The 16,848-nt window shown below is 49.7% G+C and overlaps 2 protein-coding genes across 2 annotated transcripts in view; one reads left to right on the forward strand and one right to left on the reverse strand.

Moving 5' to 3' along the window:
* Window positions 1-16,848, reverse strand: part of Mtor (mechanistic target of rapamycin kinase) — a 101,319-nt gene that overhangs the window by 56,240 nt on the left and 28,231 nt on the right. Inside the window, exons 21-28 of the mRNA XM_050153143.1 lie at window positions 15,668-15,835; window positions 15,271-15,383; window positions 14,923-15,085; window positions 13,156-13,248; window positions 12,372-12,518; window positions 11,522-11,664; window positions 9,571-9,733; window positions 9,303-9,448 (exon numbers count right to left, since the gene is read on the reverse strand). Of these exons, the coding sequence (XP_050009100.1) occupies window positions 9,303-9,448; window positions 9,571-9,733; window positions 11,522-11,664; window positions 12,372-12,518; window positions 13,156-13,248; window positions 14,923-15,085; window positions 15,271-15,383; window positions 15,668-15,835 (1,136 nt within the window). The remainder of the gene's footprint in view (window positions 1-9,302; window positions 9,449-9,570; window positions 9,734-11,521; window positions 11,665-12,371; window positions 12,519-13,155; window positions 13,249-14,922; window positions 15,086-15,270; window positions 15,384-15,667; window positions 15,836-16,848) is intronic.
* Window positions 198-6,010, forward strand: Angptl7 (angiopoietin like 7). The gene is made up of 5 exons (XM_050153144.1): window positions 198-789; window positions 2,906-3,006; window positions 3,481-3,675; window positions 4,294-4,492; window positions 4,672-6,010. Exons 1-5 carry the CDS (start codon window positions 435-437, stop codon window positions 4,839-4,841), a joined length of 1,020 nt encoding a protein of 339 aa, XP_050009101.1. The 5' UTR covers window positions 198-434; the 3' UTR covers window positions 4,842-6,010.

Genomic DNA, 16,848 nt, shown 5'->3' on the forward strand with positions numbered 1-16,848 from the left:
TAATCTAATAGGCGCAACTGGAAACAAATTCGCAGCCTCCTGTCTGAGCCCAGAGACTGTACAGACAAAGAAACAAATACTCGCTCCATTCCCCTCCTCCTCGCCTCTAGCCTAACTCTGTGCTGACCTCACTCAACAGGCACCTGACCCTCCCAGATGAGGTGGGAGGGGCTTTAGCACACAGCATGGTAGGGTGGAGTACAGGCACTAACAATATTTAAGATGCTGCCTTGGTGGGGCATTCAGACTTGGGACACCCACTGAGGTCCTCTTTAGAACTTTAGCTTTGAGAAAGGCTAAGAAAGCGCAGAGAAAGGAGACCCCCCAGGAAGGAAGAAAACTGCTAGTGTGAGTCAAAAACCTGAGTTCCTGCATCTTCACAGACTCTGCTAGGTACAGACTCTACAGGAGACGTCTCAACAGTGCTCTGGACAATGCTACGGAAGACCTGGCTATGCATTATCCTTGTGGCCTTTGTCAGCCACCCAGTGTGGCTGCAGAAGCCTCCTAAGCGCAAGACACCTGCGCAGCTCAAAGCGGCTGTGTGCTGTGAGGAAATGAGGGAGCTCAAAGCCCAGGTTGCCAACCTCAGCAGTCTGCTGGGTGAGCTGAGCAAGAAGCAGGAGAGCGACTGGGTCAGTGTGGTCATGCAGGTGATGGAGCTGGAGAGCAGCAGCAAGCGCATGGAGGCTCGGCTCACAGCGGCTGAGGGGAAGTACTCAGAAATGAACAACCAGATCGATATCATGCAGCTGCAGGCAGCTCAGACAGTTACGCAGACCTCGGCAGGTAAGTGCTGTCCTCGCCTCGTCCCCACTGAGGTCTCCTGGCCCCAGCACTGCTTCTGGATAACCAGCTCAACAGGACACCTTTGGGGAGCCCTTGGGAGGTGCATTATCATTAAAGGTTCACTTTGTACTCATTGGGGGTTAGTGATGTCCTACAAGGTTAGCCAAGACCTACCAGTCTCTCTCTGAGATAAAGTCTCATGTAGCCCAGGCTGGATTCAAGCTCACTATATATATGTGTGTGTGTATGTGTGTGTGTGTATATATATATACATACATACATACACACACACACACACACACACACACACACACATATATATATATATATATCCTAGGCCGGCCCTGGACTCTGGATCCTACTGCCTTAGCCTCCCAAGCACTGGAATTGCAGGCATGAAGTATCATGCCTGGCTCCATCCAGTCCATCTGAATCACATAAAATTTAGCAAATGAGGAGTCTGAACTCCCCTTTGAAGCGTGAAGTCTGCCCAAAGTCACACAAGGTTGGTGTGGCCTTGCTACACTTCCTTGCTGGGCACTGACAGATGCAAAGAAGCAGGAACAGACAGTAGACAGTAGCAGCTGCTGCTCTAGAGGCTAAGTTTCACCCCATACAGTGCTTGCATATCCTCAGGACTTAGTGCAGACGGGTGGCAAATGTCACCTAGCTCATCTCAGTGCAGACACAGCCTGCAACCTTTTGACCGACACCTTTGTGCTCAAGAAAGGACAGACACCCCGATATTCTACAGTTCTGATCTATTTTCCCCATGTATGCTAATAGAACTCCCCCAAATAACACAAAACATAAGCAAATGTAATGCTGAAACGCTGATCTTTAGTGGCTGAAAACAAGGCACATGCAATTCGCTCTTCAGGAAAACAGTATTTCAGTTTTTTGTTAGCTTGGCACAGGCAGGCCAATAAATGAATCTGCTGTTCAGAGATAAATCTAATTTCCTGATGTTATTGGAAAACATTTGGAATGAGTATATTCTATAGGTGAAGTATTTGCATCCAGCATTATAAACCAAATCAAGAAGTTATGATTGGCGTCCAGTGAGTAAGACCCTGGGTACCCTTGGTTCAGACAAAGAAAAAGTTTTGCCCAAAATTAAGCCTGAAAAGTCTGTTAGCTAATTAAACAAATATATAAACCTGTTTCAAAGCATGAACCTTGTGATCCTTGGCTTGAGAACCCAAAGGTAGGTGTTCTCATTTACCAGATAAGCGAGCCTTCATTTAGTCTGAGATGAAACTGCTCACGCGGAAGAGCAGGCCAGATGCAGAGGCTGTGCCACTTCTTGCTACTGGAAGTCTGCTGGGAGGGCAGGTGTACCTCATTTCCCCTTCCCCAATATGTGCGAAAACGGGCACTTTGGGAGCTCCCACTTCCACCTGTGCCAGCAGGCACCAAGGAAAAAGTCCCCAGACAGGGAGCAGGAAGTGACTCCTTCACAGCCAGACTCTCCTAGAAGCAGCTGCTTCTTTGAAGCCCTGCTCTGTTGTTGTGTCACAACAAGGACACAAAACCCAGCCTCAAAGCAGCCAAGGAAGCTTTTAAATCAAGCCCAAGGGGAAGTGGGAATGTCTCATTTCCTGGTTTATCAAAACTTGCAGGGAACTGTCCCAATAGGCTCCTCGGGGTTTTGGTTTTCATTTGAGCATGTAGCAATGTGAGACTGAGGAGGGGTAAGATTTCAAATCTGTCTCCCTAATTCACAGAGGCTATTACCTGAGGAAAAAAACAAACCAAAAAACAGCAACCCTCTGAGGTTCTTGCAACTTAGCCCCTGGCTGAGGTCCCACCCAAGAAGCCTGAAGCTACTCACAGGGCAGCTGTCAAATGGCCTTCACAGGCCACACCATTGTAGTTTCAGGGTCAGGGCTACAACAGGGTGTCTTACACTTACCCTGGAGCTTCCTGGTTAAGGTCCTTTGGCACAGGTGAAGGGCCTCCCTATTCCACTGCTTTATAACCAAGGAAGCCCAAACCTGCCCCCATAGTCATGACACCTGCTTCTACTCATGGGCACCTTAGGGTAGAATTATAATCCAGTTCGGATGCAGCAGGCATGCCCTCCCATCCCTGTTCACTCTGGGTGTCCCCACAGATGCCATCTATGACTGCTACTCCCTCTACCAGAGGAACTACCGCATCTCTGGAGTGTACAAGCTTCCTCCTGATGAGTTCCTGGGCAGTCCTGAGCTGGAGGTGAGCTGGAGGTCGCTACTGCCATGTCCTACCCTTAAAGGTCTGGTCCACAGAAAGGGAGACTCAGAGAAGCAAATGGCCCACGGTGGAGCTGTGAGAGCGCCCAGTTTATGGGATTTCTCCTCCAGATCCAGCCATCTGTCAAATGTTAACTCTAATTCCTTCCAACACATTACTAGCTCACACTTCGGCAAAGTCCTAGAGCAACTGCTCTCCAGGAGAGGAGACATTAGAAGGAGGCACGCTGAAGAACCTCATTCTCCATTCAAGCTGTGTTCACCTGATGCCGCCCCCCCATTTACATCCCCAAGCTAACCACCACGGTGCCCCAGCCCCTCCACACTGGGGGCAATATTTCTGCTACAGTGTGCAGAGTCCATGGGCCGACTGCTTGACCCTGTAGGCACAAGCACACAGATGGGGGAGTCTGTCCTCAAGCTCCTACCCCTGCCCAGAGGATCTTCTCTGTTTCAGGTGTTCTGTGATATGGAAACTTCAGGCGGAGGCTGGACCATCATCCAGAGACGCAAGAGTGGCCTCGTCTCCTTCTACCAAGACTGGAGACAGTATAAGCAGGGCTTTGGCAGCATCCGAGGAGACTTCTGGCTAGGGAATGAACACATCCACCGGCTTACCCGACAGCCAACAAGGCTCCGTGTGGAGCTGGAGGTAAGCGTGAGCTGTGAGGCCCTGATGGTCCACGTCCACAGCACACAACTACGCATGGTTCGGAAGCCACTGCCATGGTCTGCTTACATTAGGTCAGGACGGCCACTGTGGCAACTTCCCTGAAGCTTCAGTACAGCTGAGGAAGATTTTTTTCTTCTTTCTACCTCTCAGCAAAGTTAAACTACAGCTGACCCAGACCTGGGGAGACGCAGGCCAGAACAGGGTAAACCATAGAGAGATAGAAACACCATTGCCTCTGCCTGGGATCGTTTTAAGTACAAATCTCAGGGACGCTGGGTGGTGGCACTCTAGAAGCCTTCAAGTACAATGTCCCCACTTGTTCCCATAGCATCTCAGACGGAGATTTAAAACAAATGTCCAACAGAGACATGAAGGGGCACAGAAAGAACAATCAGGTCATATGGTGAGTCCAGACCCACGTTTGGTCTCAGACTTGTGTTTGCTAGCTTCCAGATAACAGGGTCAACTGTAACAGTCTTAACAGAGTCCCATCATTAAGGAGACATTTGGCTGTGGAACTAGAGAGAGAGGAAGTGTCAGGATCTGTCAAAACGAAGTCCTTTACAGCTTCCCTAAGACTCTGCTCCTCCTTGCCAGGACTGGGAGGGCAACACACGGTATGCAGAGTACAGCCACTTTGCGTTGAGCAATGAGCTGAACAGCTACCGCCTCTTCCTGGGGAACTACAGTGGCAACGTGGGGAAGGACGCCCTTCTCTACCATAACAACACAGTCTTCAGCACCAAGGACAAGGACAACGACAACTGCTTGGACAAGTGTGCACAGCTCCGTAAAGGTGAGGCCTGGGAGGCAGGGGGACAAAGTCTGGGGCCCACAGTACCTCTGAGAACAAGCAGTGAACTACAGCTGTGCTCTGGCTGTGGCGGTCCCTTTGCTGCTCGCTTTAGCGCCACCAGTCAGCCACAGCCTAGGGAGCCATCCCAGCCTACATGCCTCATCTGTTTCTCATGCCAGGTGGCTACTGGTACAACTGCTGCACAGATTCCAACCTCAATGGGGTGTACTACCGCCTGGGGGAACACAAGAAACATATGGATGGCATCACTTGGTACGGCTGGCACGGAGCCAACTACTCCCTCAAACGGGTGGAGATGAAGATCCGTCCAGAAGACTTCAAGCCCTAACTAAGAGAAGGCTGCTGCAACGTCAAGCTATTGGAGTGAGGCACGTGGAAGGCTGAGCGGGGCAGAGCAGGATGGGAGGAGGGTGGAAAAGGGTAGGAAGGGAAAGGTCTATCATCTTCAACAAAAAGCCACTCTCTAAGGAGCCGAGAGAACTCTCTCTGTGCCACCGACGTGAGCACATGTACACACAATAGAACTAACGCACTAGCAAATGGTGACACAGTAGACCCAGGGGGGCCTGCCATAGGTGCCTTGGGGGGATGACTGCGTGGGCCCAGAGTGCAGCAGCTGTTCTCCACATGACTTTCTGTGGGAAACAGTAATCCAGAGGTCACTGTAGTCAGCTTCTCTAACTGAGGCTTAGATGCCATGAGCAAAAAGAGTAAAGAAGGACTGAAGTGATTCTCAGAGGGAAAAGAGCGGGTGGCGGAGAGGGGGCTTCCTCTTCTTCAATCCCATGACATTTCCTGTGTCTACAGGATTTGTTTTTGTTTTTCTTTTGGAGACTGGGTTTCTCTATATAGTTCTGGCTGTTCTGAGCTCATATAGTGGTTGGCCTTGAACTCATAGAGATCTACCTGCTTCTGCTTCCCAAGTGCTGGCCTGCACCACCATGATGCAACAGGATTTTTTTGTTTTGTTTTGTTTTTTCGAGACAGGGTTTCTCTGTAGCTTTGGAGCCTGTCCTGGCACTAACTTTTGTAGACCAGGCTGGCCTCGAACTCACAGAGATCCGCCTGCCTCTACCTCCCGAGTATATAGGTGGCATATAGGATTTTCAAGAGGCACAAAGAGGTGGGGATAAAGAGCAGCTGTCCAGGCGGACTTGCTTCAAGCAGTCTCCAGGAAACAGCACTGCAAAGCCTCATGTGGGAGGGAAGACCAGCAGGAGCGAGCACAGCCTCCGTGTGATCACAGTATGGCCTTCACACATTCTCAGTAAATGTACATACCCATTTTTACTCATTCTTAAGAAATGGACTCAGAGATCCCCTTTAAAAACACTGCCTATAAGAAGAATGTCTGGAAATGAAGGTAGATGGTGCTGTGGTTAGAAACTTAGGCTGTATAGAAGAAGTTCTTTGCTTTGTAAAAATAAAAGATTGTAGTCTCTGTTCTAAACATTCAAAATACCTTTTTCTTTTACAATAAATACTATCAAAATTTGAGCATTTTCTTCTAAATTCTTATTATTAACCACTGAGAGCATGGTAAAAACTTCAGGTAAAAAGTCAGAATGAGCAGTGACCCTTGAGTTGGTTTTGCATTGAGTCAAGGAAACCAAAGGAGCAGGAAGCCAGGAAAAGAAAAGGGCAGAGGGAGGGGAGGGGGGAATGGGGTGGGGAAGTGGCAAAGGGGAAGGGGGAAGGAGGAAGGGCCTAAGCCACTGGAAAGCAGCCCATACCAACCTGGGCTCACGGCAGGGGTCAGGGGATTGGTCCTTTACAAGAGGAGCTGCCCTCTGGAGGAGGAAGTCAGGACAAGATAAGCCATGTCTCACTTAGTAACTTCGCTGTACCCACGGATGTCTGGTCCTGGAATCTACTTCCCCTCATGAACAAGAACCTTGGGGATTTTTCAAATAAAGTGACAAGAGAAGCCGCATAAAACAGGGGTCCCAAGGGGTGTGCTAGCCAAACAGAAACCTCCTCAGGCAGGCAGAAGAATGCGGTGCCCAGCACCATGCTGTTTGGAGGAGCGGGATGACAGGCCTCACAGGAGTGTGCAGATGGTTCTCCATTTAACGTGAGCCCCAAAGAACTCCTGTGGGTCTCCACACTTGGGAGAGAAACTCCTCAGAGGGGAAGAGGGAGGGTGAAGAAAGGGCAAGCAAGGCACTCCAGCCCCCACACTTCCCAGCATGTGTTTGGTGCTGGCTGACAGACGGTGCCCTCACAGCCTCTGACATAGGGAAGACAGAGCCGCCAGGGCCCAGAAGCAGAGCTGGGTGCTGCTGTAGAAGACAAGGCCCTTTGAGAATCCAGCGAGCGCCAGTCCTTGTTCTTCACTGTGCGGATGCTGTGGGACAGAGAGCACTAGCTCTGATGAGATTCTCTACATAGCAGAGCAGAGCAGAGAAGGCAGGCAGGCTGCTGTGGCACACGCTTTTGATCCCAGCACTTGGGAGGCAGAGGCCTGCAGATCTCTGCAGGAGTCAGCCTGGTCTATAGAGAGCTCCAGGACAGCCAAGTCTATGCAGTGAGACCCTTTCGCAAAACAAGAACAGAAGAGAGGCCAACAGACCACTGTCCTCGTGTACTAGATAACCAAGGCCCTATAGCTAGCATGATGTGTTTCTTAAAATCCAATTCCTCCTAATCCCCCGCTCCCCTGAGAAGTGATTATATACTTTCTCATCTATGTGAGCTTCAAGCAGTGCATATTGTCTTAATGCTGACCCAGCCTGAAGACTACACGTGGGATTTAATTTGTCCCAGAACACATAGGTAGGAAACAGACAGATGGAACCGGAGTGGAAAAATCCTTCCAAATCTACCTGGTGAGTGCTGGGATTACAGGTGCACCATTACATCTGCTCAAAGGGAAACTGCTGGTTTTTTAAAAGCAAAAATAAAAAATAAGAAATAGCTGGTAATGTTAAATGTATGTATTACCATAAGCTCTGGGAACAGATAAATTAGTGAGTGGAATATGACTAGGAAAAAGAAACAACCACTGTGTGGGGGAGGGATGCTAACAGTCAAAACAGACATCTACAGTTCACCTGGGTGGGGGAGGGGGGCGGGCAGGAACTCAGAAACCACTGTGAAGAAAGGAATTTAGTCAGTGACTTGAGAGCTCCATCTCAAGACCAGACCCACACAGGGGCATATAACTCAAAGTGCCAGAACCCCAGAAGGAGCCACCAGGTGTCTCCTACTCTGGGGCAGTTTCCCAACAGCAGCTCTGACCAAGGCTGATCCCACAACTCTCTCCTCAGGTGTGTGTCCAAAAGAGAACTCAGGACACTGAGGCAGGAGGATTCTAAGTTCACTCTTCCCAAAAAAACCAAACCAAAACCAAACCAAATAAACAGACAGATCCACCCCCTCCCAGAAGCAAGAAAACAGCTTTCCCTGTAAAGAGGGCATCACAGTCAACACTACACAGCGGTGCTCAGGGAGAGAAGTTTCTGTCTGAAGAGAAGAAAGCTGCGGGCGGAAGAAGCTGAACAGAAAGGCACTGGGGAGACTCCCGGAGCCACCCAAGCTCCATCAGATGAACAGGCCTGAGTAACTTAGAGTGCACGCTTTCCCTCCGATCTGAATTTACAACCAACAAAATAAAACGAAACACGTCAAATCCAAATCAATTTGCAGGGAACTGCGGTCATTTTCCATTACATTGGCTTAAAAAGCTAACGAGTGCTTTTCTGCTCATACTCTACCTTTCTGCTGACAAGTCTGTTAACTTCAGTGTTTCTATGATTGTCTCAAACATAAGGAAAAACCAACGGTGGGGATGAGGAGCTTCAAACAGGTCTCAGGAAAGTCAGCAAGGGCACGATAGCTGTCTGAAGTTAGTGTTAACACGCCCAGTTAGTTACCCTGGTTTCTGTAAGTTATCACATGAGGTTGAACAAGTGAGAGGTAGAAGGGAGAAATGCAGGTCTTTGTGTTTCCTGTGCTGAAGCAGTCCCCATGGGACAGCACCTTTGCAAATGGCCCCACATGGGACTTCAGTGGATGGGGCAAAAGTCGGATTCCATTTTGACTTCTTGGATCACTCCGTTTGTGGCCTGCTATGAAGGCAGAGTGCGCACAGAACATGGCTGCTGAAGCGCTCGGCTCAGCAGGGTCTGCTGGCCTACCCAGAAGCTCGTTAGCTGTTGATTTGTCCTGAGCTATCTGCAGTTAGATGATGAACCACGTTAGCATCTCCACGAGATATCAGATTTCAGAGTTACCATTTCTAAAATCATTGGGGGAAGTGAGCAGTCCTTGAGGAGCTGAGGCTCATGTTTCTGGCTGCTTGTAACTTCTAACAGCTCAACATTTACTAAACAACTTCCTTTTCCGTACCCAGAAGATTCCAAACCATCTTAGGCGAGGAGAGAACAAAATCTAACCAGGGAAATATCACTGCACTTCAGACTTTGCTCTTCATAGTCCCAGAACTCCAAAGGAGGAAGAGTGGGCACCAAAGGACTGTCTCTAAAACCTGCCCCTGCCTCTGGGCACCTAGTGCTGCTCGGCAGCATCACCTAAGCTAGACACCCATCCGTCCGTCTTTCCCAGGGCTTGTGGCCAGAGAACTGCTTCCTGTTGATTTTCCTGGGAGCAGACAGCACAGGGTGGGGAACAACGACGTGCAGGTAAGGACTGACAACCAAGGCTTGACAGCCATCTGTAGCCACATATTCACATGTGCCAGGCACACCTGACGGCAGACTTCACACAGCTGAATTCACTGGAACCCAGTGAAGTGGGGCAGGCAGCAGCACAGGCGTTTGGGGCCTACCTGATGAGGGACTCAAGTATGGCAGGAGTGGGCCCTTTCTGGAACTCCAGTTCTTTGTAGTGTAGGGCTTTTGCATATGCTCGGCACTTGGCAGCTCTCTCACCCAAAAGCACGATGCCATTGTCATCTCTCAGTGGCAGGGGGCCCTACAGGAAAGCACAGGAATATGGTAGATGGGGCACACGTAGAGCGGGCTGTGTCCCTGCTTGCCCCTCCTGCCAGCTGGTTTCCTCCCACCGCCCACCGGCACAACGGAGGGAGAGCTCACCTTGTCACTGTGCTCCATGAACTCAGCCAAGTTCAAGAGGGTCTGTGTGACTTCGGCGATGTCTTGAGAAGTGAGGGCCAACTCAATGCTTCTGATGAGCTCATCTTGTTGGTCTTCATTCAGTTCAGACCAGCAGGACACAAATGCAGCATTGAAAAGATCCCTGTGAACCCAGGGGGCAGGGAAGGATGTTAGGAACCTTTCCCGTGCCTCTGCCTGGTGCCACAAGCTCTATCAACCTGCTTCTGGCACTGCCGTCTGATTACAAGGAGCAAAGCTGCCTGATGGAGCTTGTTGGAAGTTATCTAAACCTTCCCCAAGCAGCACAATAAGTGCTGGTTACTACCTGCTCTGTGCAAGCAAAGGAGGAAACTCGAATCTGTTTGCTTGTTTGAGCCTGGGTCACACTACAGCCCAGACTGCTCTCATACTTGGGCACCTTACTGCTTCACCTCCCAACTGCTGTGACCTCAGGCAGGCATTGGCAAGCCTAGCAATGACAACTGTATCTTTCAGGGCATGTATAGACATGGCACCCAGGGGACTGTGGTAGAGTGAGGTGGGGAGGAGGATACAGCAAACTAACTTCTCTTCACAGTTACATTTCCTGGCAGTTTCTGTGTGCTTCTCTGCACTGGGATGACCAGAAAGAAAGCTTCAACACGAACAGATTGAGGAAATAACAGTCCTTAAGTGATTCTTGGAGTATTGCCTGGACAATGTCCAAATTCTTAAGATCAAAAACGGCAAAGGCAGCATCTACTACTGCTTTCCAAACATACCGAGAGCGTCTGACTGGGTGACTGCGTGAGGGACGACAGACTCAAGTGCCATCAAAGCACACAGGACGCCCCGCCGGTCTCCACAGCACAAGAGCCATTTCCAAGGCCACAACACCGAGGTGAGATCCCCACAGAGTCGCACAAATGGATACCCCCAGCCCCCAACATAAAATGCTTTCCACGTTTCTAGGCGCTGTGGCCTGCGGTGGTAGAGGAATGGAGACCAGAACATGGCCCCGCTATGGTGGGGTTAGAACTTAATGCTCTTTACTTTCTGTTACATGCTTCAGGGTTAAGTTAGACAAGTGTGTGTAATTTTGAAATATGGTAGAAAAAAAGATTAAATTCTAATCTGAAAATCTGAACACTGAAAGATTGGTGTAAACGAAGGAACAAGCTTTCCTTATCTATTCAGAGTTGACAATGGATCCCCAGTGTATATCGGGGACTAAGGTAATAAACAGCCTCTCCCAGGTGGTGATGGCACACGTCTTTAATTCCAGCACTCAGGAGGATCTCTGTGAATTCCTGGCCAGCCTGGTATACAGCATGAGTTTTAGGACAGGCAAAGCCATTACACAAAGAAACTGTCTCAAAAAACTAAAAACCAAATAAAACAAACAAACCAGACTCTCTGGGAATGACATTGTGCTCAGGATGACCTGGGTAGAAGAGTGGTTCAGAGCATCAGCTAGGCACGTGTAATCTACACTCATGTGACACAGAGCATCAGCTAGGCACGTGTAATCCACACTCATGTGACACAGAGCATCAGCTAGGCACATGTAATCCACACTCCCATGACATAGAGCATCAGCTAGGCACGTATAATCCACACTTGTATGACACGGAGCATCAGCTAAGCATGTGTGATCCACACACGACAGAGACAGAGAACGTCTAGACAGGCCGTTTTGAAACATTAAAAAAGAAAACAAAACAAAAAGAAAATGTGAAATAAATGAGAGGAACCACATCATTATGGAGTATGGAGCCCATGAGTACTACTAACACAGTAAACCAGCTCTGCTGATGAAACTGGAATAAATGCCTTTCTTCTGCTGCCCCCTGCAATCCTGCAATGTGTCTACTGAAAAAAGAAAAGAAAAGAAGAGAAAGGCCTTACAAATAGGGTAAGGAAGCCAGGCAGGAAGCCCTGGCACACATACCTGGCCATTGGGTTGTAGGCCTGTGCCAGGGCCCAGCACGAGCGCAGGGAAGGTGATGAGGAGTCCTTCAGCAACTCCAGACTCAGCCGTCTTAGCCACTCCAGCCAGTCATCTTTGGAGACCCTTCTGGCAGCTCCCCAGGCCTGCGATACACATATGACAAAAGGAAGCCATTAGCTCTAGGGCCATCGCAAAACCACTACCACCGATGTCACCATCAATTCTACTGTGACTTGTAATTCATACCTGTAGTTCCTACAGAACATAAAAAAGATTTAATTAAAGCACATAAGGCAAAAGCAGGAGCCTCTGAACACAGCACAGCGTAGGAAAGGCCCGTTTGCTACCTGCTGGGGCTGGACTTGCTCTGCAGAACAAGCATGGCAGGTCTGTTACATCCAGAGTGTCTTCAACAGAACCTAAAGGACAGACGATGGCCGTAGTGCAGAAGTGAGCTGGGCACTCAGCTCTGCAGAACTGAGGTATGACTTAGTGCTTAAGACCCTCACGTGTGAGGCCCTATGCTCCATCCCTGGCCCCAAAGTATTCCTGGGGCCGCTTGGGCAGGAATGTTAGTGGAACATCAGACTCTGGTGTAGTGGCCAAAACCACACCCAGGACTCAAAGGCTTGAACTGGTCTCAGTTTTGTAACTTTTGGCTCTCTGATCTTGGGCAACTACTTAATACCCTGTGTCAGACACAATGGCCTAAATTCAAGATATTGACTTTAAAAAAAAAAAAAAAAGCTGATTGGTCAGTTTAAATTCAAAGTAGCAAGAGATGAAAGTTCTGAATGAGAAAGGAAAACAGAGCTCTGCTCCCCAAGCTCCCTGGAAACAGTGGACCTGCCTTTTGGAGGTTGATGGTGCTGACATGCAGCTTCTTCATGGGTCCTGTTTCAACTGGTCCACTGGCCAGCGCATCTCCTTGGCCACTCCTCAGCATCCGGTGCTGGTAGATCAGAGGGTCTTCTTCCTCATCAGCAAGTGTGTACCCCTGCAAGCAGAGATGCACTGAGCACCTGCACCTCTACCAGATGCCCCAGCTTACAAAACATTCGCGAACTCGAAGAGTCCTGCCTGGAAGAGCCAGGATTTCAACAAGCAGAACATGTGGCATGTACGTCCAAAATCACCACAGGTGGCTGAGCTCCCGTGGGGGTCACTGACAAACCTTTAACAGGTAAGTCCCCAAACCAGGCAAAGGCCGACTGAGCCGAATAAAGCGATCAGGTGCCCAGGGCACAAATGGCACACAGCTGGGCTTGCTGCCTGTTTTCATTCAGCACAAAAGATTAAGAACTATTATTTTTGTTTGTAATCTCAAACAAATATATGAGGATTGTGAGAACTCAAACCTCAGTGTCCACAAATACAATCTACTATACCAAGGTCAGGCTTTTAGTTCTGAGCTGGGTGCAGCCACTTTTCAGCCACATAGGCGGAAGTGAGAGACTTCAACAGAAACCATACAGAAAAACCACATAGCCAACACTGCTAAAGAAAACCACCTTCTCCAGACACATCTGCCAGGCCTAGCCAGGGCTAAAAGGCTAGCCTTGGCCTGTCCTTTTCTGTGAGTTTGCCAAGGAGAAAACCTCTTGGGACCTCAGTGCAGAAGGGCACTCACTCACCTTGACGATTCTGCAGATGAGCACGTCGTAGCGCTGGTGATTGATCCGGTGTCGCACTAGGACTTTATTCACCATGGGGATGAAGATCTGGTACTGTACAGGAGGGGAAGACACTGGAAGCTGTTACTCTGGAGAACAGGAGGGCAGCTACTTTCCAGTGCTTGGCCGGCTCTGTGGGAGTCCCTAGAACTCCTTTCCTGCCGCTGTAATGCCAGGCCAATCCCCACGGCTTCTGTCTGCTTTCCTCAGGGGACAGGCCTCTTGCTCCACAGCCCATTTCCCCACTGACAGTCACTGACAGTTGTCATTTTAAAATATCAGTTCTGTTTTTCCTGCAATCAAAGTCTCCCAAGCCTTCTAGTCTTGCTCACAGTGACTTGCACATGTCGGTGGGCCCTGGCTCCTGCAGGCTTATGACACAGCCCAAGTTCCCAAATTAGCAGATCTGGCCTGAGAGTTTGCATTCTTAAGAAGTTTCCAAGCATAAGGATCGGAGACCCTCTGATTCAGACTGAGGTCTCCCCACTACCTAACCCTGTCTCATCTAAGACCTTAGCTATAAGTATTCTCGCATCACGTTGGGGGTTACCTTGCTCTCTGGGGGTACCACAAATGCTAGCTACCCACCTGACCCTGTGTACTTGGTGCTAAACATGTCTCCAGGTAACTCTCTGCAGCTAGGGAGACTGGAGTCAGCTCCCTGTTTAAACGACAGTGGTGGTGATATTTTGTTTGTACTGGAACAAATAAAGCTTGCCTGAAGATCAGAGTGCAGAGCTAGCCACACTAGTTAGCCATAGAGGTCAGGCAGCGGTGGCACACACCTTTAATCCCAGCACTTGGGAGGCAGAGGCAGACAGATCTCTGTGAGTTCAAGGTCACCCTGAGCTACACAAGATCGACCCAGTCTAAAAGGGAAGAGACAGGTGGTAGCTCACACCTTTAAACCCAGTGTGTGGCTTTAATCCCAGTACTAAGGCAGTGGAGACAGGGAGGGTTATGGCTGGGAGGAGGAGGAATATAAAGCAGGAGGAGACAGGAGTGTGTGCCAGTCAGAGGGTTTGGAGACAGGATCTTGTCTACTTTGGTCTGAGGATTCAGTAGAGGTAAAAGGTCTCTCTAGTGGCTGGCTCCTTTACTTTTCTGTTTTTTCAGCATTTACCCCATATGTGACTCCAGGTTTTCTTATTAGGACCAATTAGAATTCACATTACACACAGTACATTAGAAAAGTCTTCCCTGTCTCCCCTGCATGAATGGTATTTCTCCCTACTTTACCCAGCACACTCAGGGTGGCGGGGGAGTGGCTACCACTCATTTTGCTTCCCTAAAAATATACTGTAAGAATAAGGATTTGCTCTTCTCTTTTTTGGAGACAGGATCTCCTGTGTCCCATGCTGGCCTCAAATTCACTCTGTGCTGAAGTGTTCTTCAATCCCTGATCCTCCTGCTTGCACCTCCCAAGTGCCACTACCCAGTTTTATGCAGTACTGGGGCCAAAACCCAGGCCTTCTTGCATTAGCTAGGTAAGCACTCCAGCCCCAGCTATTTTCTGCAATCTCTAGAATGACACTTAGCCCACACAGGTGCTTCACCTAAAACTGGCTGAGCAAAGGAAGAACAATAAAAACTGAAATAATTTCATATTCTCTAAGAGTGGCCGAGACCTATCTCCTGACCTATGTACTAATGACTGGAGATTTCATAAGGTTTTCTTCCTAAACAAGGCAGATAACATGGTGGGTCCATCCAGGAGTCCCAGCTTACCTTCTTCCCCAGCTGAAAGACCAGCGAAGAGAGTGTATCCATGGCTGTGGAGCGCAGCTCGGGGCTCTGGTCTAGCGTCCGAACGATAGGGTGAATGATCCGGGAGGCATAGTCAGTGAAATCCAGGGACTCTGTGAGGCGGTCCACTGTCTCCAAGGCGGCCCTACAACAAGTGCAAGCTGAAGGCTACCTCACCAAAGCAACGAGGGATGGGAAGGAACGGCTCTGAGGTACTATGGTGAGACGAATCCAAAATGAACCCACCAGGAGGACAGCAACAAGATCTAAAATAATGGGAACAGAAGTGAACAAACCCACAAAGATGGCCTGGTAAAATAGGGTGCTTACTTCCTCGATGGCAGCGGCACTTCGGGGGCATCAAACAATTTCACAATCGGAGGCAACAGCAAGTGCAGATAGTCATCCAGGTTGGCACCAAACAGCTGGATCGCTGCCAGCAGCTGCAAATGGGAGCAGGAGCACGGAGGTAATGATACAGGAAGGCATCAGGTAAGCCTTACATGGCTGGGGCGGTATATGAAAATTCAGAGCTCTGTGGGGTTCTGAAGATCCCGTCACATGCTCTCGACTGTATTCTTTTTTGGTGCCCTTTCCCCTTATTCTATGTGAGTACGGGCTATTTTGCTTTCTCTGCTCACGTGTACCAGGTGCTAGATACCAGGCTGGCTGGAGATGGGAGACAAACAGGAAGGACAATCAAGAGAGGACTGGGAGCCCTGCTCACCTTGATGGAGACGATGCGGCCTTGGCTGTTGTCGTGCATGAAGACGCGCAGCATGTGTGGGATCAGCTGGGGCAGGTAGAGCTTAAACTCACCACCAAGAGCCACCACAATTTGCTCAATGAGAAGAATGATCGTGCTTTGGATCGAGGTGTTCATGACCCAGAATTCCTGCAGAGGGAGACAGAAGGGCAGACCCAGGTGCTCATTTGCTGAAAAGGGAACCTAGAAATGAGATGGCTAAACAGGGCAGAAATGTATGGAGCCTTCTGCCCAGATGACCACCCCCCCCCCCCCCCCCCCCCCCCCCCCCCCCCCCCCCCCCCCCCCCCCCCCCCCCCCCCCCCCCCCCCCCCCCCCCCCCCCCCCGCCTCACTGCACAGCCAGGCAAGGGGACAAAGGATACTGCACTTTCTAGGTGCTGCCTGCCCCAGTCCTCCATGCTGTGAGCATGCAGTCAATGCTAATTTACTCTGCAAGCCTCTCCTGCTAGACTTGGGCTGTGAGGGCAGAGACTACTCCACTTCACCTCCGACCTCTGGAGCCTCCCCGAGCACCTGGAAAACTCTAGTCATCAGACTGTTCACAGAATGTATATCTGCGTCACTGCATGAGCTCTGAAGTGCTGTGGGTCCACATGTTACTGGGGTACAGTCTTATTTCTAGCAGAGGGGAACTCCAGGGTTACCAAGATTTCATGCCCTTTCAGGATTTATATTTGGCTGGACAGTATCTGACACCTGTTCACTAAAATCTGTTCATCAGGCTGGGGTACTGCAAAAAAGGAGGTACTTCCACACCCATGCAGTAACAATCCATAGACCGTACTGATACAGAAACCTGATCACTGCCCCAGATTCTGCCTTGGAACTGGCTCAAGCCTCCTACTCCATGAAAAGCTGTCATCTTAAGTCACTTCCAAGATGGACCTACAGCTTTCTTCAGAGCGTCTGGAGCAGGAAACTGGAGGAACAGATACCCCGCTGCTGATGGCAGCGCACACCAACACCCAGGGTCTGAACAATGCACATGGGCAGTCAGTAGAATGAGGAAAACCAAACTAGAAAATGCTGCGTGAACTTGCTGTTGTCCTCTGGAAACGGTTTACTCTCGGTAATGACACCGCAGCTCTGCAGGGCCTGCTTTGACTCATGTTCATTCACTGGACTGCACTTGCCTTCTTA

Source organism: Alexandromys fortis, unplaced genomic scaffold (genome assembly GCF_014885135.2).
Source record: "Alexandromys fortis isolate MF-2015 unplaced genomic scaffold, M_Fortis_MF-2015_v1.1 scaffold_88, whole genome shotgun sequence".
NCBI lineage: Eukaryota > Metazoa > Chordata > Mammalia > Rodentia > Cricetidae > Alexandromys > Alexandromys fortis.